At 34.0% G+C, this 25,052-nt stretch overlaps 4 protein-coding genes across 9 annotated transcripts; 3 read left to right on the top strand and 1 right to left on the bottom strand.

Moving 5' to 3' along the window:
* The first annotated feature begins 234 nt into the window (after positions 1-234).
* Positions 235-3,617, top strand: LOC107910526 (novel plant SNARE 13). The gene is made up of 10 exons (XM_016838379.2): positions 235-684; positions 928-1,020; positions 1,104-1,197; positions 1,454-1,491; positions 1,730-1,827; positions 2,275-2,354; positions 2,441-2,497; positions 2,580-2,672; positions 2,759-2,833; positions 3,211-3,617. The coding sequence occupies exons 1-10, from the start codon at positions 605-607 to the stop codon at positions 3,304-3,306; spliced, it is 804 nt and encodes a 267-aa protein (XP_016693868.2). The 5' UTR covers positions 235-604; the 3' UTR covers positions 3,307-3,617.
* Positions 3,618-5,511: 1,894 nt separating this feature from the next.
* LOC107910529 (DNA-directed RNA polymerase III subunit RPC6) lies at positions 5,512-7,930 on the top strand. Its single transcript, XM_016838384.2, has 2 exons — positions 5,512-5,684; positions 6,998-7,930. The coding sequence occupies exon 2, from the start codon at positions 6,999-7,001 to the stop codon at positions 7,689-7,691; it is 693 nt and encodes a 230-aa protein (XP_016693873.2). The 5' UTR covers positions 5,512-5,684; position 6,998; the 3' UTR covers positions 7,692-7,930.
* A 3,470-nt stretch (positions 7,931-11,400) lies between these two features.
* Positions 11,401-15,208, top strand: LOC107910527 (probable receptor-like protein kinase At5g18500). 6 transcript variants are annotated; one of them, XM_016838382.2, is made up of 8 exons: positions 11,401-12,054; positions 12,623-13,262; positions 13,356-13,460; positions 13,605-13,727; positions 13,812-13,982; positions 14,145-14,274; positions 14,365-14,577; positions 14,780-15,208. In XM_016838382.2, exons 2-8 carry the CDS (start codon positions 12,643-12,645, stop codon positions 14,903-14,905), a joined length of 1,488 nt encoding a protein of 495 aa, XP_016693871.1. In that variant the 5' UTR covers positions 11,401-12,054; positions 12,623-12,642; the 3' UTR covers positions 14,906-15,208. The 6 variants fall into 6 exon arrangements, with proteins under 6 accessions (XP_016693871.1, XP_040944180.1, XP_040944177.1 ...); XM_041088246.1 differs by having other exon boundaries at positions 11,511-11,575; XM_041088243.1 differs by having other exon boundaries at positions 11,528-11,778.
* A 550-nt stretch (positions 15,209-15,758) lies between these two features.
* On the bottom strand, positions 15,759-18,999 carry LOC107910528 (pto-interacting protein 1). The gene is made up of 8 exons (XM_016838383.2): positions 18,774-18,999; positions 17,861-17,953; positions 17,396-17,652; positions 17,188-17,314; positions 16,761-17,034; positions 16,343-16,471; positions 16,220-16,307; positions 15,759-16,116 (listed from the first exon to the last, which is right to left on the bottom strand). Exons 1-8 carry the CDS (start codon positions 18,883-18,885, stop codon positions 15,979-15,981), a joined length of 1,218 nt encoding a protein of 405 aa, XP_016693872.1. The 5' UTR covers positions 18,886-18,999; the 3' UTR covers positions 15,759-15,978.
* Between the last annotated feature and the right edge of the window lie 6,053 nt (positions 19,000-25,052).

Below are 25,052 nucleotides of genomic sequence, written 5' to 3'. Positions count from 1 at the left end.
AATTTATTAAAAAACTTGAGGTCAACTTTAACTAAAATAAAATAAGTATTAAAATGAAAAAAAAGATACAAATACATTACCCTTACCTGCCGACTAAGGTATGTATATTACAAATACAAATACAAATATTGAAGTACATAATAATACTAATAGTAATTTTTTTTAAATATCATAGTTTATTTACTACATTATACTTTGTTTTTATTTGTTGGTAGTTACAAAAATAATCATATAATATATTTTCACAGAAAAATAAAAATCATCTAATAACAATAAAATAATAAAAGACACACAGAGACAGCGATTCTCTTGTTATCTCTCTCTGTGTTACAGTTTAATTCCATTCCACACTTTGTTGCTTTTCTCCTAACTTTTGTTCTCTCTCTCTCTCTCTAGAACCCTTCAATTTTCAATTTCATTTTTCCAAATTTCTCCCCTTTTTTTTTCTAAAAATAGAGAAAATTTTGGGAAAAAAAGAAAAAAAATTCCCAGCGTGGGAGTGAGTGTTTATGTTTTTTTTTTTTATGAATTTTGTACTGTGGGGGGTTTTGAATGAGAACTGAAATACTTTTGGGAAATTGAAAATCTTCAATCGGCGGACTAGATGGCCACCACGGAGTTGCAGATGAGTCCTCAGTTGGAGCAGATCCATGGCGAAATCCGCGATCTTTTCCGTGCTCTTTCGTATGTTCCTCCCTCTTTCTTCTACTTTTGACTAGTTTACTTACTCCAATGGTTTAGCCAATCTACAAGGGGATTTTTGTTAATTACCGTGTAATGTAAATCTGCAACCAGTTTCTCAGCATACCAGTGTTTGACTTCGTTTTTTTTTTGTGTTTGACAAGATTTCAACTTTGTTGTTTTGAGTTGTCGTTCGTGCTCTAAAATTTTGATAAATGTTTTAAAACCTTGATGTACTGCTTTCAGAAATGGCTTCCAGAGACTGGATAAGATGAAAGATTCCAATAGGCAAAGCAAACAGCTGGAAGAGCTTACTGGCAAGATGAGGGAATGTAAAAGGTATGCCCTAGTTTTTGCATTTTTCAAGGAAAGCTAATTGTATTTGAGATATTTAATTTCCTAACTTCAATGAGTTGTTGCAGATTAATCAAGGAGTTTGATCGTGAAATTAAAGATGAGGAAAGCAAAAATCCTCCCGAAGTGAACAAGCAACTCAATGATGAGAAGCAGTCTATGGTAAAAAAAATTTCGAACCTTTAATTTCCTTACTGTTGGCAACAAAAGGAGTACGCATGATCGAGTGTTTTTGTAGCCTGGAAGTCAGCAAATGTTTTTTGTTATCATATCTTAAAAGGGTTTAATTGAGGAAATAAGATTGCCCTTGGTGGAGGGAGTTTAAATGGGTAGTCATATTGGTTTATTGTTGAATTATCTCCCCTAATATAAATTCCTTTTGTGTTATGACTTCTAATCTATATTTTTCTTTTGGCAGATCAAAGAACTGAATTCGTATGTAGCTATGAGGAAAACGTAAGTTCGCCTATTTTAAAGGGAATACAGTGATTTTTAGTTTTCTGAAATTCAATTTGATTCATTTATAATAATGTCAGTTGATGTGTGAAGTTTGGGGAATATCCAAGTCTGAAAATTGGTATTCCAAGTGTAGGATGTAACCAATTTTTAAGTGGTAGAGTGCAGCCTTTAAAATCCGATGAGGCTGCCTTTTTTTCTTTTTTTAGTTTTAATGTCTTTCTGTGTATAACTGCAGATACATGAATACCCTTGGTAACAAGAAAATTGAACTCTTTGATATGGGAGCTGGAGTCAGTGAACCTACAGCTGATGAAAATGTTAAAATGGCATCATGTAAGATCTTACTTCTTCTAACCCTCCATTGAGTTTGATTTATATAGAACATTTACTTTGGATCAAAGACTCTTAGTTATGAAAATGATGGGTATGCTTTCATTACCTGCCATTGGTTTTTTCTTTTAATTTGATGTATTTAAATACATTCTAATACCAAAGTATCTTGTATCAATTATGATTTTGCCGATTTAGTTGATTTTATATATTGTCATGCTATATGCATTTTCAATCAACTACTGCCTAGAAAACTGGGATGTGAAGTCTTCTTTGAATGTTGGACAGTTTGGGAACAAGGCTAAGCATTCTTGACTTTGGATGCTACAAGAAAATTGATCTAGTCCATTATCTTTACTGAAAGTTATGAACTTAAAACAACAGAATCTCGGCGTAGAGGTTAACTGTACTTTTTCATCAAACTATCTTACTATTGCATGACTTGCACAGCAATGTCAAACCAAGAGCTTGTTGATCATGGGATGAAAACAATGGATGAGACTGATCAGGCCATTGAACGCTCAAAAAAGGTAAATTGAAACAGTTTTTTGTTCAGTTGTGCAGTCCTCAGCTTAGTTGTTGCCATCTTTTGTTTTCTTAACTTTATGATTCACAGGTTGTTGAACAAACAATTGAAGTAGGAACTCAAACTGCTGGTACTCTAAAAGGACAAGTAAGTTAGATTAAGCTGTCTTATTATTTTTTGTTTCTTCACGCTGTTGTGTTGCATGTGTATACTGATAGAAGTTATACAGACTGATCAAATGGGCCGTATTGTAAATGAGCTGGATACAATTCAGTTTTCAATTAAGAAGGCCTCCCAGCTGGTGAAGGAGATTGGTAGGCAGGTTAGTTGATTGTTTGCACTCTAAATGCTACCTTCGTTCGATTTGACTATTTTATGCCATATTAAATATGTTTCTTCGTCCTCCAGGTAGCCACTGATAAATGCATCATGCTATTTCTTTTTCTTATCGTATGCGGTGTTATAGCCATCATAGTTGTGAAGGTATTCTTTTCCCTTACTGATTTCAATTTTGTAGTCTATTAAACTTAATGACTTATTACAGTGGAAGTGTGAGGTGTGCTGTGGTGTTTTTTTATGAAAATAAAGCCTTTCTAAAGAGATATTTGTGAGGACTTGACCTCCAGAGATATTTTCCCTAAACATATACAGCTGCTCTATCAACTCTTTTGTGATATGACTAGATGGAAGTGTTGAAGGTGACAAATGTTTGTCACTAGTTACGGTTAAATAGTAAACTAAACCACTCTAACTGTGTTCTTTTAAGTACATTAAGAGAGATTCAGATGTAGTCTTAACAATGTTTGTGATGGTACCGTGCAAAATTTCCATTTTCTAATTGCAATGTGGAAAAATTTCAGATTGTGAATCCGAACAACAAAGATATCAGAGATATTCCAGGATTGGCACCACCAGCACCTTCGAGGAGATTGTTATATCTAAGGAGCCCGCAGTAAAAAGGTGATCATTTCAAATAAGTGAGTGGTTTGTTCTGCTTATGCTTGAATAGAGACAGGAGTGGGGAGTATTGGGAAGTTGGTGTTTGAGGGATGTGACTGTTTTTCGCTTTTCGATTTTATATGATTGATTCTTGCCTGAGATGTGCATATACGGTTGGTGGTGTTTGTTGTCTTTGTAAATTTTATGGGAGCAGTTGAATTATTTGAATGATGAACTTTGAAGATTATTGTAGGGTTAGAAATAAGTCATTTCTGAAGTGAATTCCTTATAATTTTCAAATGTCCTTGGGGGATATATTTTATTCTAACTTTCTAGAATATACATGTATGAATTTTGTGGCCAAGCTCATCTCAACCAAAAATAGGTATCTGGACTGGGTTAGCCTAGAACCAGAACTGGAGCTTATCATAAAACTAGTGCTCAGCTACCAACTTGCTGAGCATTTGTGACCTCGCTGTGATCATTTGTGAATGACAAATATTGAGCCCAGTTATGGTAGACTCCGAAAAAACAACAGAGGAAAGGGCAATCAGTATCCAGTCTTTTAGAACGCCAGCCAGCGACCCCGAAGGTGACAGCTCCAGTTCTTCCAAGCTCAGAGCCCAATGCAGAAAGAGAAATGGAGAAGAAGATCCGGTAACTCGATTGTATCTGTGAAACTGCAATCCTAGGCTTTCCCAGCAAAAGGCACAAAAGTACCGAACTTCAAAAAGGAGAGATCAAACATTGACCCTTCAGCCACCGGTATATTTGCACGGGAATATAAATTAATATATAATATAATAAGATATACGTACATTAAAATTTGCCAGCGAGTTGGGCATTTGTGTTTTTATTTAATTTTTATTCATGTTTCAAAAAGCTCATTTTCTTTTTTTTTAAAAAAATTAAAAGTAATTTTGAAAATTTTAAGAGATAATAATTATAAATATTAAATTATAAGAGATAATATGATTTTAACGTGAAAGCCACATTAAGAGAAATATCTTACTTTTTATTTTTAATTCTAATATTTTTTCTTTTAGATTTCTACTTGCACTTCTTTGCAAATTTAAGGTATTTTTATTTTTTTAATATTTTATTGTTTACTATAATCTTCTAAGGTTTTTCATTCAAAATTTTTTCTACTTTTTTATTTTTATTTTTTCCCCCCTTATTCCAGATCTTACTTGAACTTAACTGATCAAAATGTTTTATGAAGCAACATTCGTTCACATACGTATTATCTAAGTTAGAACAAAAATTACAGGGCCATCTTTCTCAATCTTTATTTTAAGGTGTTGTAATTGTTTGTAATTACACAAAAATTGGTGGGTGTTTTACTTAATTGAGTATAATTGGAGCATCCCAATTATATTTTCCAATTCTTAGGAGGGAAGGTGAAATTTGAAGTAATTATTTTCCAATTATATTTCCCAAGAATTGGTGGGTTTCACGTTATGACTTTCCAAACACTCATAAATTATTTAAATTTCAGAAATTATTTTTTATATAAATTTAAATTATAAAAATTATATTATAAGCATAAACACGTATAACTATTTGAGATGATTATGACGAAAAATTCTAAATTTATATTATAAATCTTAAAAAATTATATTATAAAAAATTATGTGCATTTTATAAAATTATAACCACAAATTATATTATTTAAAATCTAGAAAATTTTTATGATCAAAAAGTATATTATAAAAAAAGAATTTACATTTTAGATTAAAGTGTTATAATATGCTTACTATAAAAAAATTATGAAAAAGAAGTATAGAGATTGCATATCTATGCTATATATTATAAAAAATAATATACTTATTTATAAAAAAATATTTGACTTGCAAATTCTTTAATTACATTAAAGCCTAAAAATGTGATTAAGAAGATATTTGATATTCTAAAAGAAAATATTTTTCGTATTAACAAAATCACCTGAGTATAACATAAATAAAATAAAATAAAAGAAGCAACGTTAGAAATGTGGTTGAGGGTTAATTTTTTAAAATTATGATCAAATTAATATATGTCAAAGTTTAGGGTTAAATTTATTGTTATATCATTTTTTTCACTGCCACATTAATTTCTCGTGAACCAAAATGACCAAACTATGTAACGTGGGTGCTTAAATTGTAAAACTTTTTGGAACCTAAAATGAAAATTTTAATAGTTAGGTGACTATATGTATAGTTTACCCTTTTTTTCAAATATAAGGAAAAAAATCCTCCCTAACAGAGCCTTATTATAGTTTCCCGTAAAACTCCCATCTCTATTCCGTCTTCACTTCACACGTTCCCCGCCTCCAAACAAACCTCTCTCACCACCACTCTGTCACTGCCTCCTAACCCCTCTCTTGCCTTTCAAGTTTCCGGCGAAATTAATTCATGTAAGTTTAGAAACCCTAAACTTAAGTTAGGAATTAGATTTCTATATAAAATCATTGGAGATTTCTTTTTTTTGAGTTTTATGCATCACCATGAAGCAACGACATGGCTATTCCGCCTTCGTACCGGTGTCGTACGGGTGTCCGACAGGCCACGGATACGCCGGAATACGATAACCCATTCGTATTCTTCCACAGCTTTCTTGAACTGCAAATTCGTGTAATCAGATAACCTTTTAGCTGTTGTCGTTGACGGCGCTGCATACATACGAGTACATTGTTGCAGTTCAATAAAGCTGTGGGAAGATACAAACAGGGCCAAAAGTCTGATTTAAAATTCAACGCTCAGTGCTTCTTGACATGATCTGAGTATGAATATATAGATTATAGGTCAATGATTTCCATGGATTAGTTGTACCTAAATGTGTTTTCTCTGTGTTCTTTTTCGGTACAATCGAAGCTTACGTTACAATGGACGCGATGTTAATATTAAAACTCGAATTTGTCTCTCTTGCATTAAGCACTGTAAGAAAAAGGAGATAGAAAGGGGAATGATAAACTGTAATTTTGGTGCTTGGAATTTTCTATAGGTTTAGATTCTTGTTTTTGCTGTGTTTTTCTATTTTTTCTCCTCACAGTTCGTTTTTGGATCTTAATGGTGTTCTGTCCTAATTTTTGTTTTAACTATATAACAGAGTTGCTAGTACTCGAATAATGAGCATTAAAGTTCTTGTTATATTGAATGTTACCTTAAGGATCACTTGCATTATTAGCCATTTGGCCTAGCCTGTCTCATTTGAAAAATCCCCACCCAATTAATCAAAGTCACCATACTTAAAAGTTCATCAAATTTCATTTTGAAATTGAAAATGAAGCTTTATATAACCCTACCTTTTTTTAGTATAATAAATAAAAGTATATAAAAAATATTTTTTATTGCCGTGTCCTGCCATACCCGTTTTGTGTGTCCGTGCTTCTAGTGCATCACTCTGTTATATTTGATTCTTTTTTCCCTTTTTGATCATACTGCCTGTTACTCTGTCTCATCTCATTTCTTTCTCTCTGTTTACTTTGTTGAGAAAGTGAATGTTTTTTTAAAGACGTCAGTTTAGCAGAAATAGTGAACCGTTACTGATCCATTACGCTGCTATTCGCAGCCAGGATCTGCCACTATTGATGTGCTACTGAGGTCTTTAGCAGTGGCGGACAATGCTGCTACTGTGAAAACAATAAGAAATTTATACAAAATTTGTATATATATATTTTCTGATAATTTAATATTCAATTAATTTCTTATTTTATTTTTTATATGTTAGAATGAATGCAAAAAGGAAACGCCCGGATACGGTTTCTGATTCTGTAACAGAACAAGAACGAATTGTTCATGAAGTAATCCGAAGCAAGCAAGACATGGGAATATCGCAACAAGACATGAAACGTGAAATTAATCTTCACAGCAACCTAATCGCCAAATGTATTAAGTCACTGGTATCTAAGAATCTCATAAAAGAAGTGAAAAACATCCACAGCCGGAGACAGAAGCATTATATGTCCGCGGAGGTTGAGCCTTCCAATGAAATAACTGGTGGGGCATGGTATGTTGAAGGTAGCCTCGACAAGGAGTACATTAATGTTTTGAAAGAGCAGTGTTGGAGGAAGATTTATGGTTTGAAAGTTGCTACTTTGGAAGGGATTGCGGATGCTATCAAGAGGAGCAATGTTTCACAGATTGAATTGTCGAAACAGCAGGTTGAAGAGATTGTGAAGGCTTTGGTTTTGGATAATGAGGTTATGGAAGTGAGAAGTACTGGAACGGGGGAGTTTGCGTCAATTCCAGTTGGGAAAGCTTGCTATAAATGTGCTGGTAAGAGAGGTTATGGAGGAGAACCCAAGCTTGGTGCCTTGGCTTCCGTTCCTTGTGGAGTTTGTCCGCAGATAAGTCGTTGCACCCCTGATGGAATAATCTCTCCCATCACCTGTGAATATTACAAGAAATGGTTAGAGTTTTAGTTTGATTGCATATTTTAGATAGTTGATGGTTGATGGATTTGAGTGGCTGGCCAAAATTTTACATTCCTGAATGTTTTTTTTTTAAGTCTAGGTTGATATATATTGCTCATTTGGATTGTTGGTTCTTGCTTATTGCTTGTTTGCGTAACTCTTTATTTCTTTCTTTGAATGATACAATGATTTGATTATTTCTGCAAGTGTGAACTGATCCTTGATAAAACATGCTTTGCGTTGTTTAAGAGTTGCCTAGACTGCTACTGTTGTAGGTCGAAATTCAAAAGTTTCATAGGTGTTATATACATTTGATTATGGCTTCTGGTAGATATATTAGACTACATAAGCACATGCTAGATATGGAAAAGAATATTTCCGGTGTCTTTCCCTCTTTCTTCGGTTAGCTTTTGGTTCACAAGTGCTACTAGTGACTATACACTGTAGTTTTGGTAAGGTTGAAACATCTGAGAACGAGTGGGATAATTTGCCATTGCCTGTTGGACATGATACAGATGTGTTATGTATAGAGCAAACAAGACTTGTCAAATATTCTAGACATATTACTAGAAAACAGCAGATGTTAGATTTTGTCTTGCTCACAGAGATTGTAATTGAGAAGATGATGAGAGCAGTTATCTTTTTTACTTCCCTTTAGAGAATCATCCTTCCACTACCGCAGCGTATCAAAGCCTTCAAGGTAAATGCTACCCACTTGTGCTTTAGTACAAGATTGTTTTAATTTAGAGTTTCTTCTTTTGCTTCCATGAATGTGAGATACAGAAGTTGCCTTTTTATTTCTAGGGGGCGAGCAAAAGTCGTTTAAACATTTGGACGGTTTTGGTTAAGTCAGTTATTAATAATTGAGAACCTCAATTTCATTGAAGCATTGAGCATTTGAACATGTTGCATTTATAAATAATATCAACTAGTTCTGTTGTCTAGAAGTAGCAAGTAGAGGAATAGGTAGGTAAAATGTCTAGTTGATGACCTAAACACCTTGAATCATTCAACTATGATAAAGATTATGAATCTCCCCCCCCCCCTTCACCCATTTAACACATTGTTTGAACACTAATAAAATATTGTAGTTAAGACAGCTCAGGGTATACTTGAGGGGTTTCCTTGACTTCTGGGGCGAGGCCGGGCCTAGCTAGTCTATAGCTATCTCCATTTGATGTTTAAAATGGAATAAATGGTTTGACCTTTCAAGTTTGAAGGACGGACCACTTTTACTTACAGTAATTGTGCAACGAAAATAACAAAAGCCTGATCAACTACAACATGTAACACAACTCTTGAAGCAATTATCTGTTGAAATCAAGGGGCTTCCTTCCAGAATCAACAATCCTACAAATTAAAAGGCGGCAAAATTTGAGTCAATAGAAAAACCAGGTCTAATTATGGTTTTGGAAATTTTAGATTTAATCCTTTTAATTTGGTCTCTCTATTTTTATAATATTATTTGTACATAGAGTAATGAATTTTCTATTCTTATTTGGTTACTTAATCAAGATCACAAGAAAGTTCAATAATCATGTTTAATTAATATTAAATTTATATGTTAGCCAAATATATTTATGTCAATCACTTTATCAATGTTGCCAATTTGAATGTGTTAATAGCATTATAAAAGTAAAAAATCAAATATGTCAAATCTATACTATAATTAAGGGGTTAATTGAGTTGATGTCCGCCATCAACCCGATTCAATTAGAAAATTATCAAATATCATTTTATTTTATAAAAGCTAGAAATATATATATCCATATAAATGAATGAATAATGAGATTTAAACCCAAGACATCAAAATATTAGTTATCTCAATTTTGCTTTTTATAAATTTATTACATAAATGCTTTCACTCGCTTATCGTGAGTGTAAATAACATTGTTAGGAGGGTCAATCCCGAACGCAGAAAGAAATATCCAATGTGGTGATGAAGGCGTGTTTCTTCATCTTCACGGCCACGGATGCATATGAGAGGCTAAAGCTGTGAGAGAGGTGATGAGCGTGGTGGCCAAGTCAGACTCCTAAATAGCCATTTTCTTTGCTTTTAGATTTATTCTATTCTATATTGTAAGGTGCAAATGGTAGACACGTGAATATAAAATGACACCACCTCTGCTAGGTACATAAAATGTTGGGTGGAGGGAAGATGTGAATGCATATGTAGATAAGAATAAGATAGAGATACCTTTTAGTTTGTTTATACACAAAGCATGAACAAGGTGGCAATAGATAATCATTGATTTTTACCACTCCCATTCTTTATAAATCTAACACTGATAATGATAATTGATAAATAATAACAACAATAAGAAAAAGAAATCACATCTCTGTTGCTAACTGCTATCTGAAGCAATCTGGATTTGGCTTGCCTTGGGTGCCATCTACTTGAGTTTACAATATTTATACTATACTCGCTTCAATTGCTTAATACTTTGTTAATTATCACGGTCTCATTTGGTAGGTAATTTCTAAGTTTCATTTTCAATCCTCTCACCGCTCAATTTTTTTATTATAAAAAAAAGCAAAAAAAATCCTTCCTAATCTCACTTAATATTGATATTTAACATATTTATCCTTCTTTCAAATGCGAGTAACTAACGGTAATGAATTATCAAATTTACTTTTGTTCATCTATTTATCCTACATATGATTGGTATAATAACAAATTTAATCTTCGACAGTTACAAATTCTATCATTTTGATTCCTATTTGATATCAATAAATTTAGAACTAATATCAAGTTCAAAGAAGTTTAAATACTAAAGATTAAATTAATTGAACTTTTTAAATCAGAATAAATCTTATAAAATATATAAAAATTGAAGATTATTATATCAATTAAAAGTAAGATAAATTGTCGAAAGAAATAAACAGTGATTAATTTTTAAAAAAAAGTTAATTTGTTGAATAATGAAAGGATTGGAGATAATTTTTTTGATCCCAACTTATATATAAAACATGGAATTGGATTAGAAATAAAAATACATGTATGTAATCTTGAGATTAAAAAAAAGAGTTGAGAGTTGGGAGAAAGATGAAAACAATAGTTTTGTGATTGAAACCATTTTCATTAGTTCAACACTGCCACAGTTATTACATCTATTGAAACCCAAATTTGGATGTTCCTTGTTTCTTACATTTATGTAATTCAGAAACAATCCATCATTCCTCAGTTCATCGTTCATTCATCCAAGGTTTCATTATTACAGCAATTATACCCTCTCTCTATTTCTATTATTATTATGATTTTGGGATATTTGGCCTTGGAACGAATGCTTCTGCAATCTTTGTAATTCCAACCCACCTTATTTTTCTTTTCTTTTTTTTTACTTTTTTTATCTTTTTGTTTTGTGGGGGACTATGCTTTGATTCCTCAATCTTCTCTCCATGTATGCCCATACATACGTGACACCATCCATCTTAGTATGAAGATGGTCCCTACTCTCTAGAAGAAAGATTAAAGGGATTGTATGTTATTAATTTAAATATTTTGAAACTAAAGCAAGGGTGTTTAAGGAAAAACAATGACAATGTCAATCAAAAGCCTGTTGGTATTGGAGTCCAGTCTGTTTCTTTGACTATGCATGCAGATCTACTAATCTATATTAAAAGAAAATTACCTTTATTTCAAAAACACTGTAAAATTAAAATCTCAAACTAAAATAAGTATCAAGGATGAAATTTATGGTCATTTCTTTTTTGGATCATTCTCCCTTTGATTTCAACCATACCATTGCCCACTTGTTTTGTTTATATTTTCATTTTTTAAGTTAAAGTTTTCAATGATTAAAAAATGAAACTACTACCTTGAAAAACTAAAATTTACAGAAAGCACAATAAAGAATAAAAAGAATCATTTTCCACAATTGGGTTCTTAATTTGTAAGATTTTTTTTATTTTTTTAATTCATCAAGAAGAAGAATCTGAGACTCAATTTATAAATTATTTTCCAATAATATGCAGTGTTATGAGTTGTGACAATGAAAAAAGAAAAGTGAAGAAACAGCAAAAGAAAAACAAAAAAAAAAAAAGCTTCCAGTTGTTGTGTTGTGTAAGCTGCTTCCATTTCACTGTTTAATGTAAGGCATGTCTTTCCTCATCACCTACCTCTGACAACTCCACATCTTCTTCTCATTGCCCCGGTCAATACCCATTTCTCAAAATCCCCACTTCTCACATGGAAACCCTACAAAAATCCCTTCATTTTTTGACATTGCTGTAACCCCTTTTCTAGCTTTTCAATATGGTTTCTTCTGGGATTTCCTCCTACAGTCTTTACAAACATCCAAGCTCTTAAATTAAACTTCTTTTCTTTCTTTTTTTCCCCCTTTTCGTCTCTTACCAGCACTTTCTCAACAAGGTCTGTTGTGATTCATTTGTTCTTCATTGCGTTTATTAATGCTTGAAGTTTTTGTTTTTATTTTTATTTTTTGGTTGATCCTGTCAAATAATGGCTGAAATTATTATCATTTTTTGTTGGAAATATGATATCTGGTTCAGTTTTATGTGTGTGTGATGATTTGTCAAATGTAGAGTGTGTGTTGGAAATGTGATGCCTATTCTTATTCTATTTGATTTTTTATGTTTGTTTATTATTTGAAAAAAAAAATAAGTTTTTGGTAGTCGGTGGACTTTGATTTAAAGAAAAAGCTCTTTGCTTTCCTTCAAGCTTCTCTCTCTGATTGAGGGCTCTCTTTTGGGGTTCTTTTTTTTGGAAACTTGATTGTGGTTCAAGGTCTGCTTTAGTTTTCCTTATCTTTCTATATTTGCTTTACCCTCTGCACTTGTTTACTGTGAAATTTACTTGGCCATTTGTTTCTCTTTTTATGTCATAAATTGATTGGTATTTTGAATAAATGCAAAATATGTAACAGTTTTTTTATTAGATGGTTGTGGTTCTAAGTTATTTTACTTAAACATGTTTTCAGGCATCTTGGTGTAGGTGAAGATGGCCTCTGATCTGAACAAAACTCTGTCAAAAGAGTACATTGGTCTGCAATTGTGGGTTCTTATTGTAATTTGCTTAGGAGTGGTATTCTTAGTTATCCTTAGCATATCACTGTGGCTTAGCTTTCGGAAGAAATCTAGAAGGGCGAATGTGATGCTTCCTCTCACCCAAGTTCCATATGTTTCAGAGGAAATTAAAGAGATAAGAGTTGATCAAGCTTCTGCAAACAATGGTAACACCCTTAATGAGAAATTCAGTGACAAAGGTTCAGAGAAGGGTTTGTTTAATGTAGATAATGGAGAGGATAGCGGTCAGTCGGGTTCTTTTAATCATGTAGATAAGGATGTTAAAGGATCTCAACCAGGAGAAGAGGGACCTACTGGGACAGTATCTACATACAGGCCTTCTTCAAATCCTCTGACAGCTCCTTCACCTTTGTCTGGCCTGCCTGAATTTTCGCGCCTAGGCTGGGGTCATTGGTTCACTCTCAGGGACCTACACCTTGCAACTAACCGGTTTTCAAAGGATAATATTATTGGTGATGGTGGATATGGAGTTGTTTATAGAGGCAATCTGATTAACGGGACTCCTGTAGCCGTCAAAAAGCTTCTTAACAATCCGTATGTTGCAGTGAAGATTAGTCCTTTTGTTAGTTTTATGCTGTCCACAGCTTGTAATGTTGGCTGGTAATGATTCTTTTTTTTTTTCTTTAGGGGACAAGCTGACAAGGATTTCAGGGTGGAAGTTGAAGCCATTGGTCACGTGCGGCATAAAAACTTAGTTCGTCTTCTTGGGTACTGTATCGAGGGAACACAAAGGTACCATGTTTTATGTACTCCCTAGTTTTGAAGAGTTCTGCAAGTTTTGTTATGTCTATGTGTTAATGTTCTTATAATACGTTGAATAGAAAGAAGAAGAGATATTTACCGTTGTTTTGTAAATTTTTCTTCTATAAAATCCAGGTTGTTGGTTTATGAATACGTCAATAATGGCAATTTGGAGCAATGGCTCCGTGGAGATATGTCTGACAAGGGATATCTTACCTGGGAGGCTCGCATAAAGATTCTTCTTGGCACCGCCAAGGCGTAAGTCTGCCATTAACTAAATCTTGATTGTTAATGCTTACCTTGGTTTTAACCTTAATTGTTACTCAAAACTAAATGTTACAGGCTGGCATATTTGCACGAGGCTATTGAACCAAAAGTCGTGCATAGGGACATAAAATCAAGTAATATACTGATTGATGACAACTTTGATGCGAAGATATCCGATTTTGGTCTGGCCAAGTTGCTAGGTGATGGGAAAAGTTATATCACAACTCGAGTTATGGGTACCTTTGGGTGAGAATTATGCATTCCTTTATAATCAACTGTTACTAGATCATTCATTCTCCATTTTATTTTAGCATTGTTTTTACTCGAGTAAGGAGTTGTATCATTCAAGAAACTAAAAAAAGTGATTGTTTAATGTCATCTTTTTCTCCTGTTTGCACAATCTTCCAGTTATGTTGCTCCAGAGTATGCAAACTCTGGCCTCCTGAATGAGAAGAGTGATGTTTATAGCTTTGGTGTTGTGCTCTTAGAAGCAATTACTGGAAGATACCCAATTGATTATGGTCGCCCTCAGCCTGAGGTACTTAAGAACACTTCTTTATCAGCATAGGTTTCACAAAGACAATATGAAGTTCTTTTTTACATGATCAGTTGCACGGTTAAATCTCAGGTAAATATGGTCGAGTGGTTAAAGATGATGGTTCAACTCAGACGCTCAGAAGAAGTAGTTGACCCTAACATTGAGACTAGACCATCAACTAGTGCTCTTAAACGGGCTCTTTTAACTGCTTTGAGATGTGTTGATCCCGATGCTGATAAAAGACCTAAGATGAGTCAGGTTGCTCGCATGCTTGAAGCAGAAGAGTATCCTCTTCCTCGAGAGGTTTGATCCTGATATGTTGCATTATTAGTTAAATTGTATTCCAAAGAAAATTGTGGAAGTTGCATTTTATTTCTAAAAAAAGTGATGATAGTAAATACTGTTGGAAGAACTAGGCGAGTTGCTAGCAACATGTTGCTTTTAGATAAATTGTCTTACAGGAGAATGTCTGGTTCCTAATATGCATGGTGCACGGAATTTTCAGGATAGAAGACGCAGAAGGAATCAATCAGTTAATTCTGATGCCGATACACAGAGGAAAAACTCTGATGCGGACCGGAGTGACGATCCAGATTTGAGGTTGGAGAGCAGAATGCACCATCACCCCTAGACTTGGGGACAAAATGAGCTTTAGAAGCTGAGAACAAGGGAAACTACCATCATTACATTTGTTACTATTCCGATGCCTTCAGATGACCCCCATATAGTTGAGATTTGCGGCACATGCAGGAAACTGAGGGATTTTTTTTTTATTTTTTATTTTTAATTTTTAATTTTTTTTTCTTTTGTGGAGCTCTGGATTACATACATATCTTCTAGATTGTAGAAAACATTAGCTTGTCTTGAAAAGGGCATTGGCACTAGATTTTCTGTACAGGTCTATATGGATTCTATATAATTTTTTGCCTCGTTATTCGGATGCTATATTCTTAACTTTTGTTGTTGCTGGGATGGAGAAAATGAAAATGAATGTGATGCCAATACAGGGACAATAAGTACCCTATACTTGTTTATGTTGGAAATTTTTTGTAAGGAATGTTGAAAAACCAAAACAGGATGAGATTGTACTTGTGCTGTAATAGCAATAGTTGAAGCTGAAAATTAGGACCATGGATCCATGTGTAGGACTCGGCCCTGTCTGCTTGATCATTTATTTCTCATTAGAGATAAGAATTAATGAGTTAGGACCTGAAACTGCAGGTAAGAGTACCGTAACAGGAAGGTAATGTTGATTTGCATTGCATGTGCAGAGGAGGAGCAACAACAATAAGTGCGCCCACCACCACCACGACGTCCATGTGCAATGGCATTGACATCTGCATGCATCCAGCACATGGTTTTAGGTCCAATGAGAATGAGGCTGAGGCCACCATTTTCAAACTGTACTATTTTCATCTATTTCCGTTGTCTTTTCCTCTCAATGTCACAATCTCATTCTTTGGAATTCATGGAAAAAACCAATGTAAAATACAGACAGACTGCGCTTATGAATTATATGAAATATCTCTACATTCTACAGCTACTCTTTATCTGGCAGCTCTAATAATTCAACTTGTGGGGTTTTAGGGTGGAATACAAGCAAAGCTACCTATTTACAAAACAAATAATAATGACAGGCAGGTTTTTCAACTTCAACTGGTCTTGATTCAGTTTCCAGCCACTATTTGGCTCATCATCACGATGTCACCTTTCACCGTAGGCACGGGATGTTGTTGCTGGACGAGTTGGATTCAAAAGAGGCTGAAGAGCTTTCACTACAATGCTCATATTAGGTCGAAAATCAGCTTCATATTGAACACACAATGCAGCCACAGCAGCCAGCTGTTGTCAACAAACAAACATCAATAAGGCTAATGCTTTTAAGCAAAGCTCCATCAACCCCACTAATAAAGTAACAATTCCCATGTCCCAAATTCAACAATACCTTTGCAAGTGCTTTGGGAGGGTATTCTCCATTTAGTCTACCATCAACACACTGCTTCACCTTGTCTTCACTTAGTTTTGGGGTTGCCTAATGCAGTCCACAATGGTGATATTACATGTAAAGCAGATATTATTGTGAAGATGTGGTGAATATGAAATATTAAATAGTAATAGTACTAAGTGTAAACATCGAAGGATGACACCGAAGCTGTAAACATCGCTCTTAGAACTAAGTGTTCCTGTCATTGCATATCTACCATTCAATGTCACAAGTAGGAATTAGATCACTGTTATACTGTCAACTATCATGTGACAAAGGGCAACTAAAGGAGATCAGAGCACGCATACGTCACATATGCCAACACATGACATCAAAGTTTTAAATTCCTAGTCATTTTTCTTGCATTTCCTGTTGGTTATTTCGATTAAACTGATTGATTAACAAGATCATTTTTTGAAATGAACCAATACTGACTTATTTTGTTGGAAGAAACTTAAAAGGAGAAAGAGGTGAAATAATAGAATTTGAAGGAATAACTTACTCTGGAGCATGATAACCGAAAGTTCCAAGAACCCTTGTAGAATGGAGGCGAGCGGTCGCGTCGGGGGCTTGATTTGACAAATCAAAATCAGCAATCTTAGCAACATCATCATCAAAAAGAAGCAAATTGCTGGACTTAATATCACGGTGGATTATATGAGGATGTGCCTTTTCGTGCAAATATTCGAGGCCTTTTGCGGCTTCATAAGCAATTTTAACTCTCTGTGTCCATGATAGAACTGGACCTGGCTGAGCTCCTTTTACACCTTTCTTCCCTGTATATATTCGTACATCCACTATAAAACCATCGACAGATGACTCATTACCGATAGAACTATGAAGAAATCAGCAGTCCCTCCTAGCTGGAAAGAACCTCTTAGTTACAGATCAGTTTTCAAACAACTATTTTATGCATGTATGTTACTTACCATGAAGTCTATCATGGAGTGATCCATTAGAGGCATACTCATACGCCAGGAAACGGAGGGATCCATCAACACAATAACCAAGAAGCTGAACAACATTTTCGTCTTTTAATCTCGAAACCATGGAGACCTGTTAGTTAAGTTATTTGAAAATAACAAAGTCACACATTCTGCATTACATACTATGCAACGAAATTTGTAAAGGTCCAACCTGCGCTAAGAATTCTTGTTCCGGTTGCTTACTCGAGTCCAACTTTTTGATGGCTGCAGCCTTCCCACTCTTTAGAATGCCATAATATACTCTTCCATAAGAGCCCTCACCAATTAAGGATTTCATACCGAAATTATCAGTCATTTCCTTTAGCTCATCCACCGTTATTGCAGGGATGGCAATGGGTTGAATAGTAACAGGCCGTGGGTCCCTTGTTACAGCTTCCCTTGCTTGATATCCATATCCTCCGGTATTGCCTACATGAGAACCTACTTAATTAGTTCCAGTCGTCCACGCAAACTAACCAGATACTAATCATGCTATCAAATGTAAAAGAACAAAAAATGAACATATTTGTGGCAAAGATGTCAATCCTTAGCAACTAAAGCATCTCATATCCATTAATGCTCCTTTTTCCTGCTTAAGCATGAAACTTTACAAAGAGATAAGAGAATGTAGAATTACTTGCGGGGGTATTCGCCATGAACGACCCATTTCCAGAAGCTTTATGGATGTCATCTTCTTCACAACAGCTAAAGCAACTCATGTTTCTTTTTCCTGCTAGTTTAGATTATAGGACTCGAGAAATGAAACATAGACAGAAATGAAGGATGAAACATATGATCATTTTAAAAGACTATTATGCATATTTGAATAACATCTATTATGCATATTTGAATAACATCATCTTCTTGCAAGCAATTTGAGCGGAATTCACTGCAAATGTTTCTCTCTCGGACAGTCTTTGGTCTGGTTTGCAACTATCCTTGTGCATCTATACGAATCTATTGATGTGAGAAACATCACAGTAAACAGGTGGCACCATACTTGTCCACGCGACCTCCTTATCCTAATAGTCATATGTTCAAGTCTCTACACACACAAAGCTCTTCAATGGCCATGGTTACACCTGTTTATGCATCACGAGGCGCCCCTAGGCTCTCTTTAGAGACGGGGGACAAAACCTTGAGGTGCTTCGCAACGGTTTTTTCATGAAAGCAATTCATTTTATATAAAACAGGGTATATGAGTATGAGTGTAAATGATAAATTTGTGGGCATCTAAAAGTACTAAACATATAAAAAAACCTTCCATTTCCTTTAATACCAAAACCAGAAAAGCCCCTATCCATACAAGAACAATCAACTAACCAACCAATGTTCTTTTTCTTAATATATGACAAAAAAAAACTTGTTTAACATAAATCAACAAAAAATCTAAACTCTCATCAATCATATATCATACCATTCATCCCCTGCTACTCAAAATCCAAACATCAAGCAAACATAACTAAAAGAACCAACAAAACAAGACCCAGTTCCGACAAACAAGACTTAAACAACAAAAAGAAGACACCATAGTAGTAGAGGTAACAAACCTTGAAAGTCAGCGAAGACGTAAAGGCTGTGTGTTTGCAGAGTTTGGTCTGAGTTTGCGACTTGAACATAGTTTAGAATAGACTGGATTCGTTTACCAGGCAGGGCAGACATGTACCATTTACATTTACTACAGCCATTAATTATTATTATAATGATGTGACAAGGACCGGAGACATAGGGGCTGAAGAGGGTGGCTATGGTACAGAGAGGCGTACGATAAAACTTTTGATAAGGAAGTAAAACAAGGACACACACTTGTAATCCATATGGTATGCGAAATTTCAGGGTCGTTGGTCCCGCCTTGTCTACTTTTTCTCAATTCTTTTTGACTTTTCTCTCTGTATTTTTTTTTTCACTGCAAAATATCAATACCAACTTTAGGGTTAATTCCGTCAAAAGTCCTCAAATTATTTCTAAATTTTAAATTAGTCTTTATGCTTTAAAATTTTTTAATTGAGTCCTCAAATGATCTGTCTTTCCGTCAATTAATGCCTGTTGAAATTTGAACCTTAGCATAATTAAAACACTTGACCAAATTATAGGATATATGTACTTCCTGTGTAAACATTTTAGATTTGATGTGTTAAAAATAACAATGGCAATAAAATTTAAGAGTGTTATTTTTTTAACATGTCAAATCTAAAATTATTTTTACAATATGTGTATACATGTTTATAATTTAATTCACATGTTTTAAATATGCTCTATGCTTGATTTTTAATGCCTAAGCTGCTCCATTTCCCCTAAAATTCGACTCGATATCGTAAATATTTGTTGAGCAAACAAATATTAAAATTAAAGACTTAATTTTTTCCCTTAATAATGGAATAAATAGACATTTAGAATGATGTCAAAAGCAAAGCAAAATAAGAAAAAAGAAGAAATGATAGCAATAAACACTTGAAGAAAAAGAATACTTAGAAAAAGGCTGTGGCTGTGGTGGAATTGGGTGGAAAAGGATGAATCCCATGTGCCATATGCATTAGCTGATAGTAGTCTCTCTCTCATATATCATCATATAATTCATATGCGTGCAATTGCTTTCATTGTTGGCGTTGGGTGATGGAGTGGGCCAAGTTAAATGTCCAAGCCCACATATCTATTACAACATCGGACCATGGTCCTGTCATGGTACAACGGTGTACTTGATTTTGATGTGAAGGTAACCTTCGTTTTCCCTTCCTTCATTAGCTTCTTACCTTCAACTCGTTTTTGTTTGTGTTGTAACATTTTGGTTTTTTTCTAGATAGAGGCCGCGAGGGGAACACAAATATGTAAGTAATATATTACTACAAAAGCAAACCCAAAAACAAGAGGCATGTGTGGTGAATTAGTTAACACCACTCGCTGTCATTTAAGATGGAAAATACCAACAACTCAATTATTGCCACATTATATACATTTCACCTTCAATAAATACTTATGTACATATATTAATTGATGTATTAATTAATTATTTGTTTTCAATTCAAAATGAACAGTGAGAATGATTGAGAGATATTCTAACTTTTATTATTTATTTATCGTGGTTGTGTTATGGACTGCAGATCAAAGTACATAGTATCGTCTAATAAGGTCAATTGATTAAATTAGACTCATTTACCCCACTTGAATTGACCCGATTCATGGAATATAAAGGGAAACACATCTACTTGAAGCATGGAGGAAATGTAAATACTCCAATAACTTATATTTTACTAGGGAAAATATTTGTAATCCCAAAGGATAAGATTGTTAGTGTTTAAATCCCTTAGTACTCTCATATTATAGATAGTCTTTAATCTTAGTTGTCGATGTGATTTAAACTATATTGTAGGATCTAGGAGAGTTTAACTATAAATAAAGGTCTTCCTCTTATTTATAATTATTCATTCATTAAGTAATCAAACACTTTAAAAGTATTTACTCAAACACTTTATATGCAATATTTCCTAGTGTCTTCTTTTTTTTGTTGCTAGCTTCGTTTGAGCGTTTACTTCTGCGAATTTTTGATGCCTTGAAAATTTCTTTGAGAATTCTCGCATTTTCGAGAGTTAGATTGACTGAAGCGAATTTGAAGTAAAGTTATTACCTAAGGCTGCATGGTTTACCAGACTAAAATTATCGCCTCATGACAGTTGGTATCAGAGCTAAGGTTCATTAAGACATTGTTTGAGATGACGAAAGAGGAAGAGGATTAGAACGTCCAGATAGAGACCCGTGAGAGGGTCAGGAAAATGAGTAGATTAAGGGATATGATGTCAATTATAGAAGGGAAAGTTGTCAAACTTGAAGGTTCCGTGGGTGATATAAAAGAAAGCCTCAAGATAGTTGAGGGACGCACTTTAGAGCTGGATCCAAGGAAAGAGAAGCTCAAGGGACAAGTGTTGAATGCTCTTAATGCTAACATGGAGGAGATGCAAAGGGCTCTAATATAAAGTGAACTAATGGAGATTCAATCTTTAATGAGATCTTCAATATAATCCCAAACGGTTCTCCATAATCCAAGGGGTGTAAATGATCGATCTAAACCAATCCAGTCTTTAAGGATAGTAACATGCAATGGATTGGTCTTCAAATTCGGACTTCCATATATCAACAATATTAGCACCATTCACAGCCAATAGATTTTGTTTCAATAAATTACCATGCAAGGTCAATGGCCGCTTTCAATTGGCACTTAATAGACCACTTCAAAAGCTTAACTCAACAACGTTGATAAATCATATAGATTAGACAACCAAACATCAAATGATATTAAAAATCTACATTTAAATAATTTTAGTCTAAGCGGAAATTAACAAGAATTTAGTGTTGTAGCATATGAGTCATATTTTTAAACAAATAATATAAAAGAATTATGTCAAAAGGAATTCTTGATTCCTAATTTGATTTATCAAATTTTAAAATCTTCATAAAATGTGTAAAGGAAAATTAAACAAATATAAGGAAAACATATGCCAATAGGAGTAAAGAACTTTTAGTGTTTGTTAGACAAAAAATGTTAAGAGAGGCTGGATTGGTGTTTAAAAATTTTCAAAATGAAAGGTAGGACAATTGAAAATAAATTGACACAATGATTTATAGTGATTCAACCTCAACTTTAGCCCCTTTTGCTAAAGATTTTCTTAATTCTCTCTTTTATAGTTAATACCTTTCAAGGATAGTGATACGAGTCACAAAGGCCCAACCCAAGCTTAAGAAGGTGATGAGCTCAAATTAAGAAGCCCACTCATACTTAATTGAAAATCAGACCAAATTGTCAAAGTGGCCCAATTCGTAAAGTTTTATTTTTTTAATACTTAGTTAAATTTTTATGTAAATATTCAGTCCAAGAGGCCCAATTAAAAGCCCTTGGCCAAATTTCCATTTAAATATTAAAGTAATTAGGAGTTTTTTATTTTTAGTTTTCTAATTAGATTAGAAAAACACTTGAGAGGCCTATATAAAGGCTTGGTCAGCCACCTTGTTATTGACTTCTCAAATATATTAAAGATTTCATATTTGTTTAAGTGCAGAATTCTCCTTGAGTTTTTCTCCAAGAATTCTCTCTTAAGTTTTCTGTAGAAGTTGTTTTAACAATCTTTTGATTGTGGGAGCCATCTTCAGCCTTCTTCTTGCCACTGATATTCCTTTGGAGGGGAGATTAGAGCCGTTTGAAGGGAGTTGTGATATCTTTCGGGATTTCAAGGCTTCTTAGGACTTATCTTTTAATTTCTTGCTGTCAATTTTTTTCTTTTAAATTCTGCTTGTGTCGATTTTATTTAATCACTTTGTTTGCTGCTCTTGTTGCGTTTCAGCCTTTCCAAAACTCCAAGATCTGATTCGACACTTCCTTGGACATAAAGAAACGTTTTTGATTTCACAAAAACCCCTATTTTCTTGCCGTCCAATCCCTAGAATTAGTTTCAATTGATTTCGTAATCTATTTTAATTTATTTGCTTTTTTGTGTTCTTTGATAGATTTGGCTGATTGGAAGTTAATCTTGGGGCTTAGTTTCGTGTTCTTGGCTTCCAAGAACATCTATTCATAAGTGTTTTGATTCTTATCTGTTCTTTATTGATATGAGGATTTTTAGTTTCCAGATCTAATTGATTCTAATTAAGCTTTGCTGTTTCGTTTCAGATCCAAACGTTTAGAGTTTTCGTAGGAGTTTCCCGTGACTTGGCAACTCGATCTTGGTCCGCGCGCAATCCTCTATCATTTGGTATCAGATTTTGGGCGTTTTGAGTGTTCTTGGTTGATTTCTAAACTGATCTCTATTTTTTAAAACTACAAACAACAATTTTACCCAGAAAAAGTTTTCGAAAAAAATCATTTGAGTGGGTAAACGTTGTCCGATTAATCTGAAATTTTACATACATATTTTTGGCACTGTGATTGAATATAAGAAAATATTTCCCGCAAAAAAGTCAGTCGAAAAAGTCAAAAAAATTGAAAAATACAAAATCCAATAAAAATTAAAAAAAATATTCAGCGGGTTGAGTTTGGTGCCCAAACTTTCCAGATCAAAATTCAATATTTAAGGACATTCTATATTTAATTTCATGATTTTTGGAGATCGGGAACACCTCGAACGAAGTTGTCAAGTTACTTCGCAGTTTTTCAGGTTTTTCAATTTCAGCAATTTTTATTGATTCTTAGCTGTAGGTTTTCATTTGTTTGCTTTTTATTCTCCTTTTACAATATCTAACACCTTCTTGTTTCTTGTGTTAGTAGGATTTAAACATGCGCACAATTCTTCCTCGGTGCAACACGAATCAATTGGTGTCTCGTCCGTTTTTGGCATCCTAGCGCAAATTAGGACTCTTTGGTAGTTTCAGTTCATACACTTTCTAATTGGTTGATATAGACTCTACTAAAGAACTCACAAGACTGAATTCTACCTCATTGAGAATTTGATTTTTTCTTTTTGAGTGATTAACAGTGAGGTTTGCTAAATTTCCTTTTTGAGTGTTGAGTGTTTATTTTGCAGATTTTTGAAAATGTCTAGGATTGGTCAAGGTGATAATGACCATAATGATGTCCATGATAAACTTAAAATGATCCAACAACAGTTAGACGAACGGGCTGCCATACTTCAAACATTAAGTGATACTATCAATGAGATGCGGGTGGAGCAAAGAGCCCAACGAGGACAACTTAATTCAAGTGAAAAGGCAGAAATGAGAGTGCCAAGAAGACGAACATCCAATGAATATTAGATAAGAGATTCCTATTATGACTCCTATTCAACGAGGAATTCAAGACGATGCAAAGCAAGTTTCGAGAGTGAAGTTTTCCAAGGGGATCATTGTTCGTATGCAAGTTATTCCGTATATACCCAACGAGAGCCTTTCCGTTCTGATTCATTTGTAACATCTCTATCTTGTAATGAGAGGAAGACACAAAAAGAAAAAGAGAATGAAAAAGAGCAAAAAGAGATTGAGAGTGGAAAGGAATGTGAAACAGACAAGAAAATTGAAAAAGAAATTGAAGAAACAAAAGAAAAAGACGAGGAAAGGGTAGTGAAGAATGTTTCCACTAACCAAGATATGAATTTTTCTTGTGTTGCTACTTTTCAGGTTCCCGAAATACCAAAAGATAACTTTCAACTTCAATACCTTTTCGATGAAAGACGCTTTCATACGATCAACATAGACAAGGTTGAAGATGAAATCACACTACATGAGCCCGAAGGTAAGCGAGGTAAGGAAATTTTAGCCACTGAGTCCCGTGCAGATTTGAAAATTATTTTTGGTGACTTAGTTCTTAAAAGATCCCTTCATTTTGTTCTGATTAATTGTTACTCTTCGATTGTGGTTGATAAAGTCATTACAAAAGGAAGCATGAGTTGTTATTCTCCTTATTTGCCTTATGTAAAATTCTTGAATTAGTGCAAATCTATTTTGGTGAATAAGGTAACGAAATTTGCCAAATTTGTTTTCAATTTATATTAGTGCCTTAAACAGTTTATGTGGTTGTACATGAAGTTTGAGTTCCATTTGACAAAGGTTAACTCAGCAGCGGAGCTTCGACTACACTATGCCCCCGATAAGCGAAGGTTTGTATTAAATGGAAAAGGTAAAATCGACCCTTATTTTTCTGCTAATAAAGGTAAGATGCTTGAAACTTTTGAAACACTTCTGTACTCCTCGGATAGTGACAAAGATCGTATTGATGATTTAATTTTTGTAAAACACTTAGATCGAAATGTGCTTGACTGTCCTATTTTATTTATCGATGATCTATCTGTTTTGATGGTTGATAAAAAGATTCTTGTTTTTGATAATGCATGTGTGAGTGAATCTATAGACCG

Source organism: Gossypium hirsutum, chromosome D02, assembly GCF_007990345.1.
Source record: "Gossypium hirsutum isolate 1008001.06 chromosome D02, Gossypium_hirsutum_v2.1, whole genome shotgun sequence".
Classification (NCBI taxonomy): domain Eukaryota; kingdom Viridiplantae; phylum Streptophyta; class Magnoliopsida; order Malvales; family Malvaceae; genus Gossypium; species Gossypium hirsutum.
The sequence above is the reverse complement of the archived record's forward strand: the minus strand, read 5'-3'. Positions and strand labels throughout refer to the sequence as shown.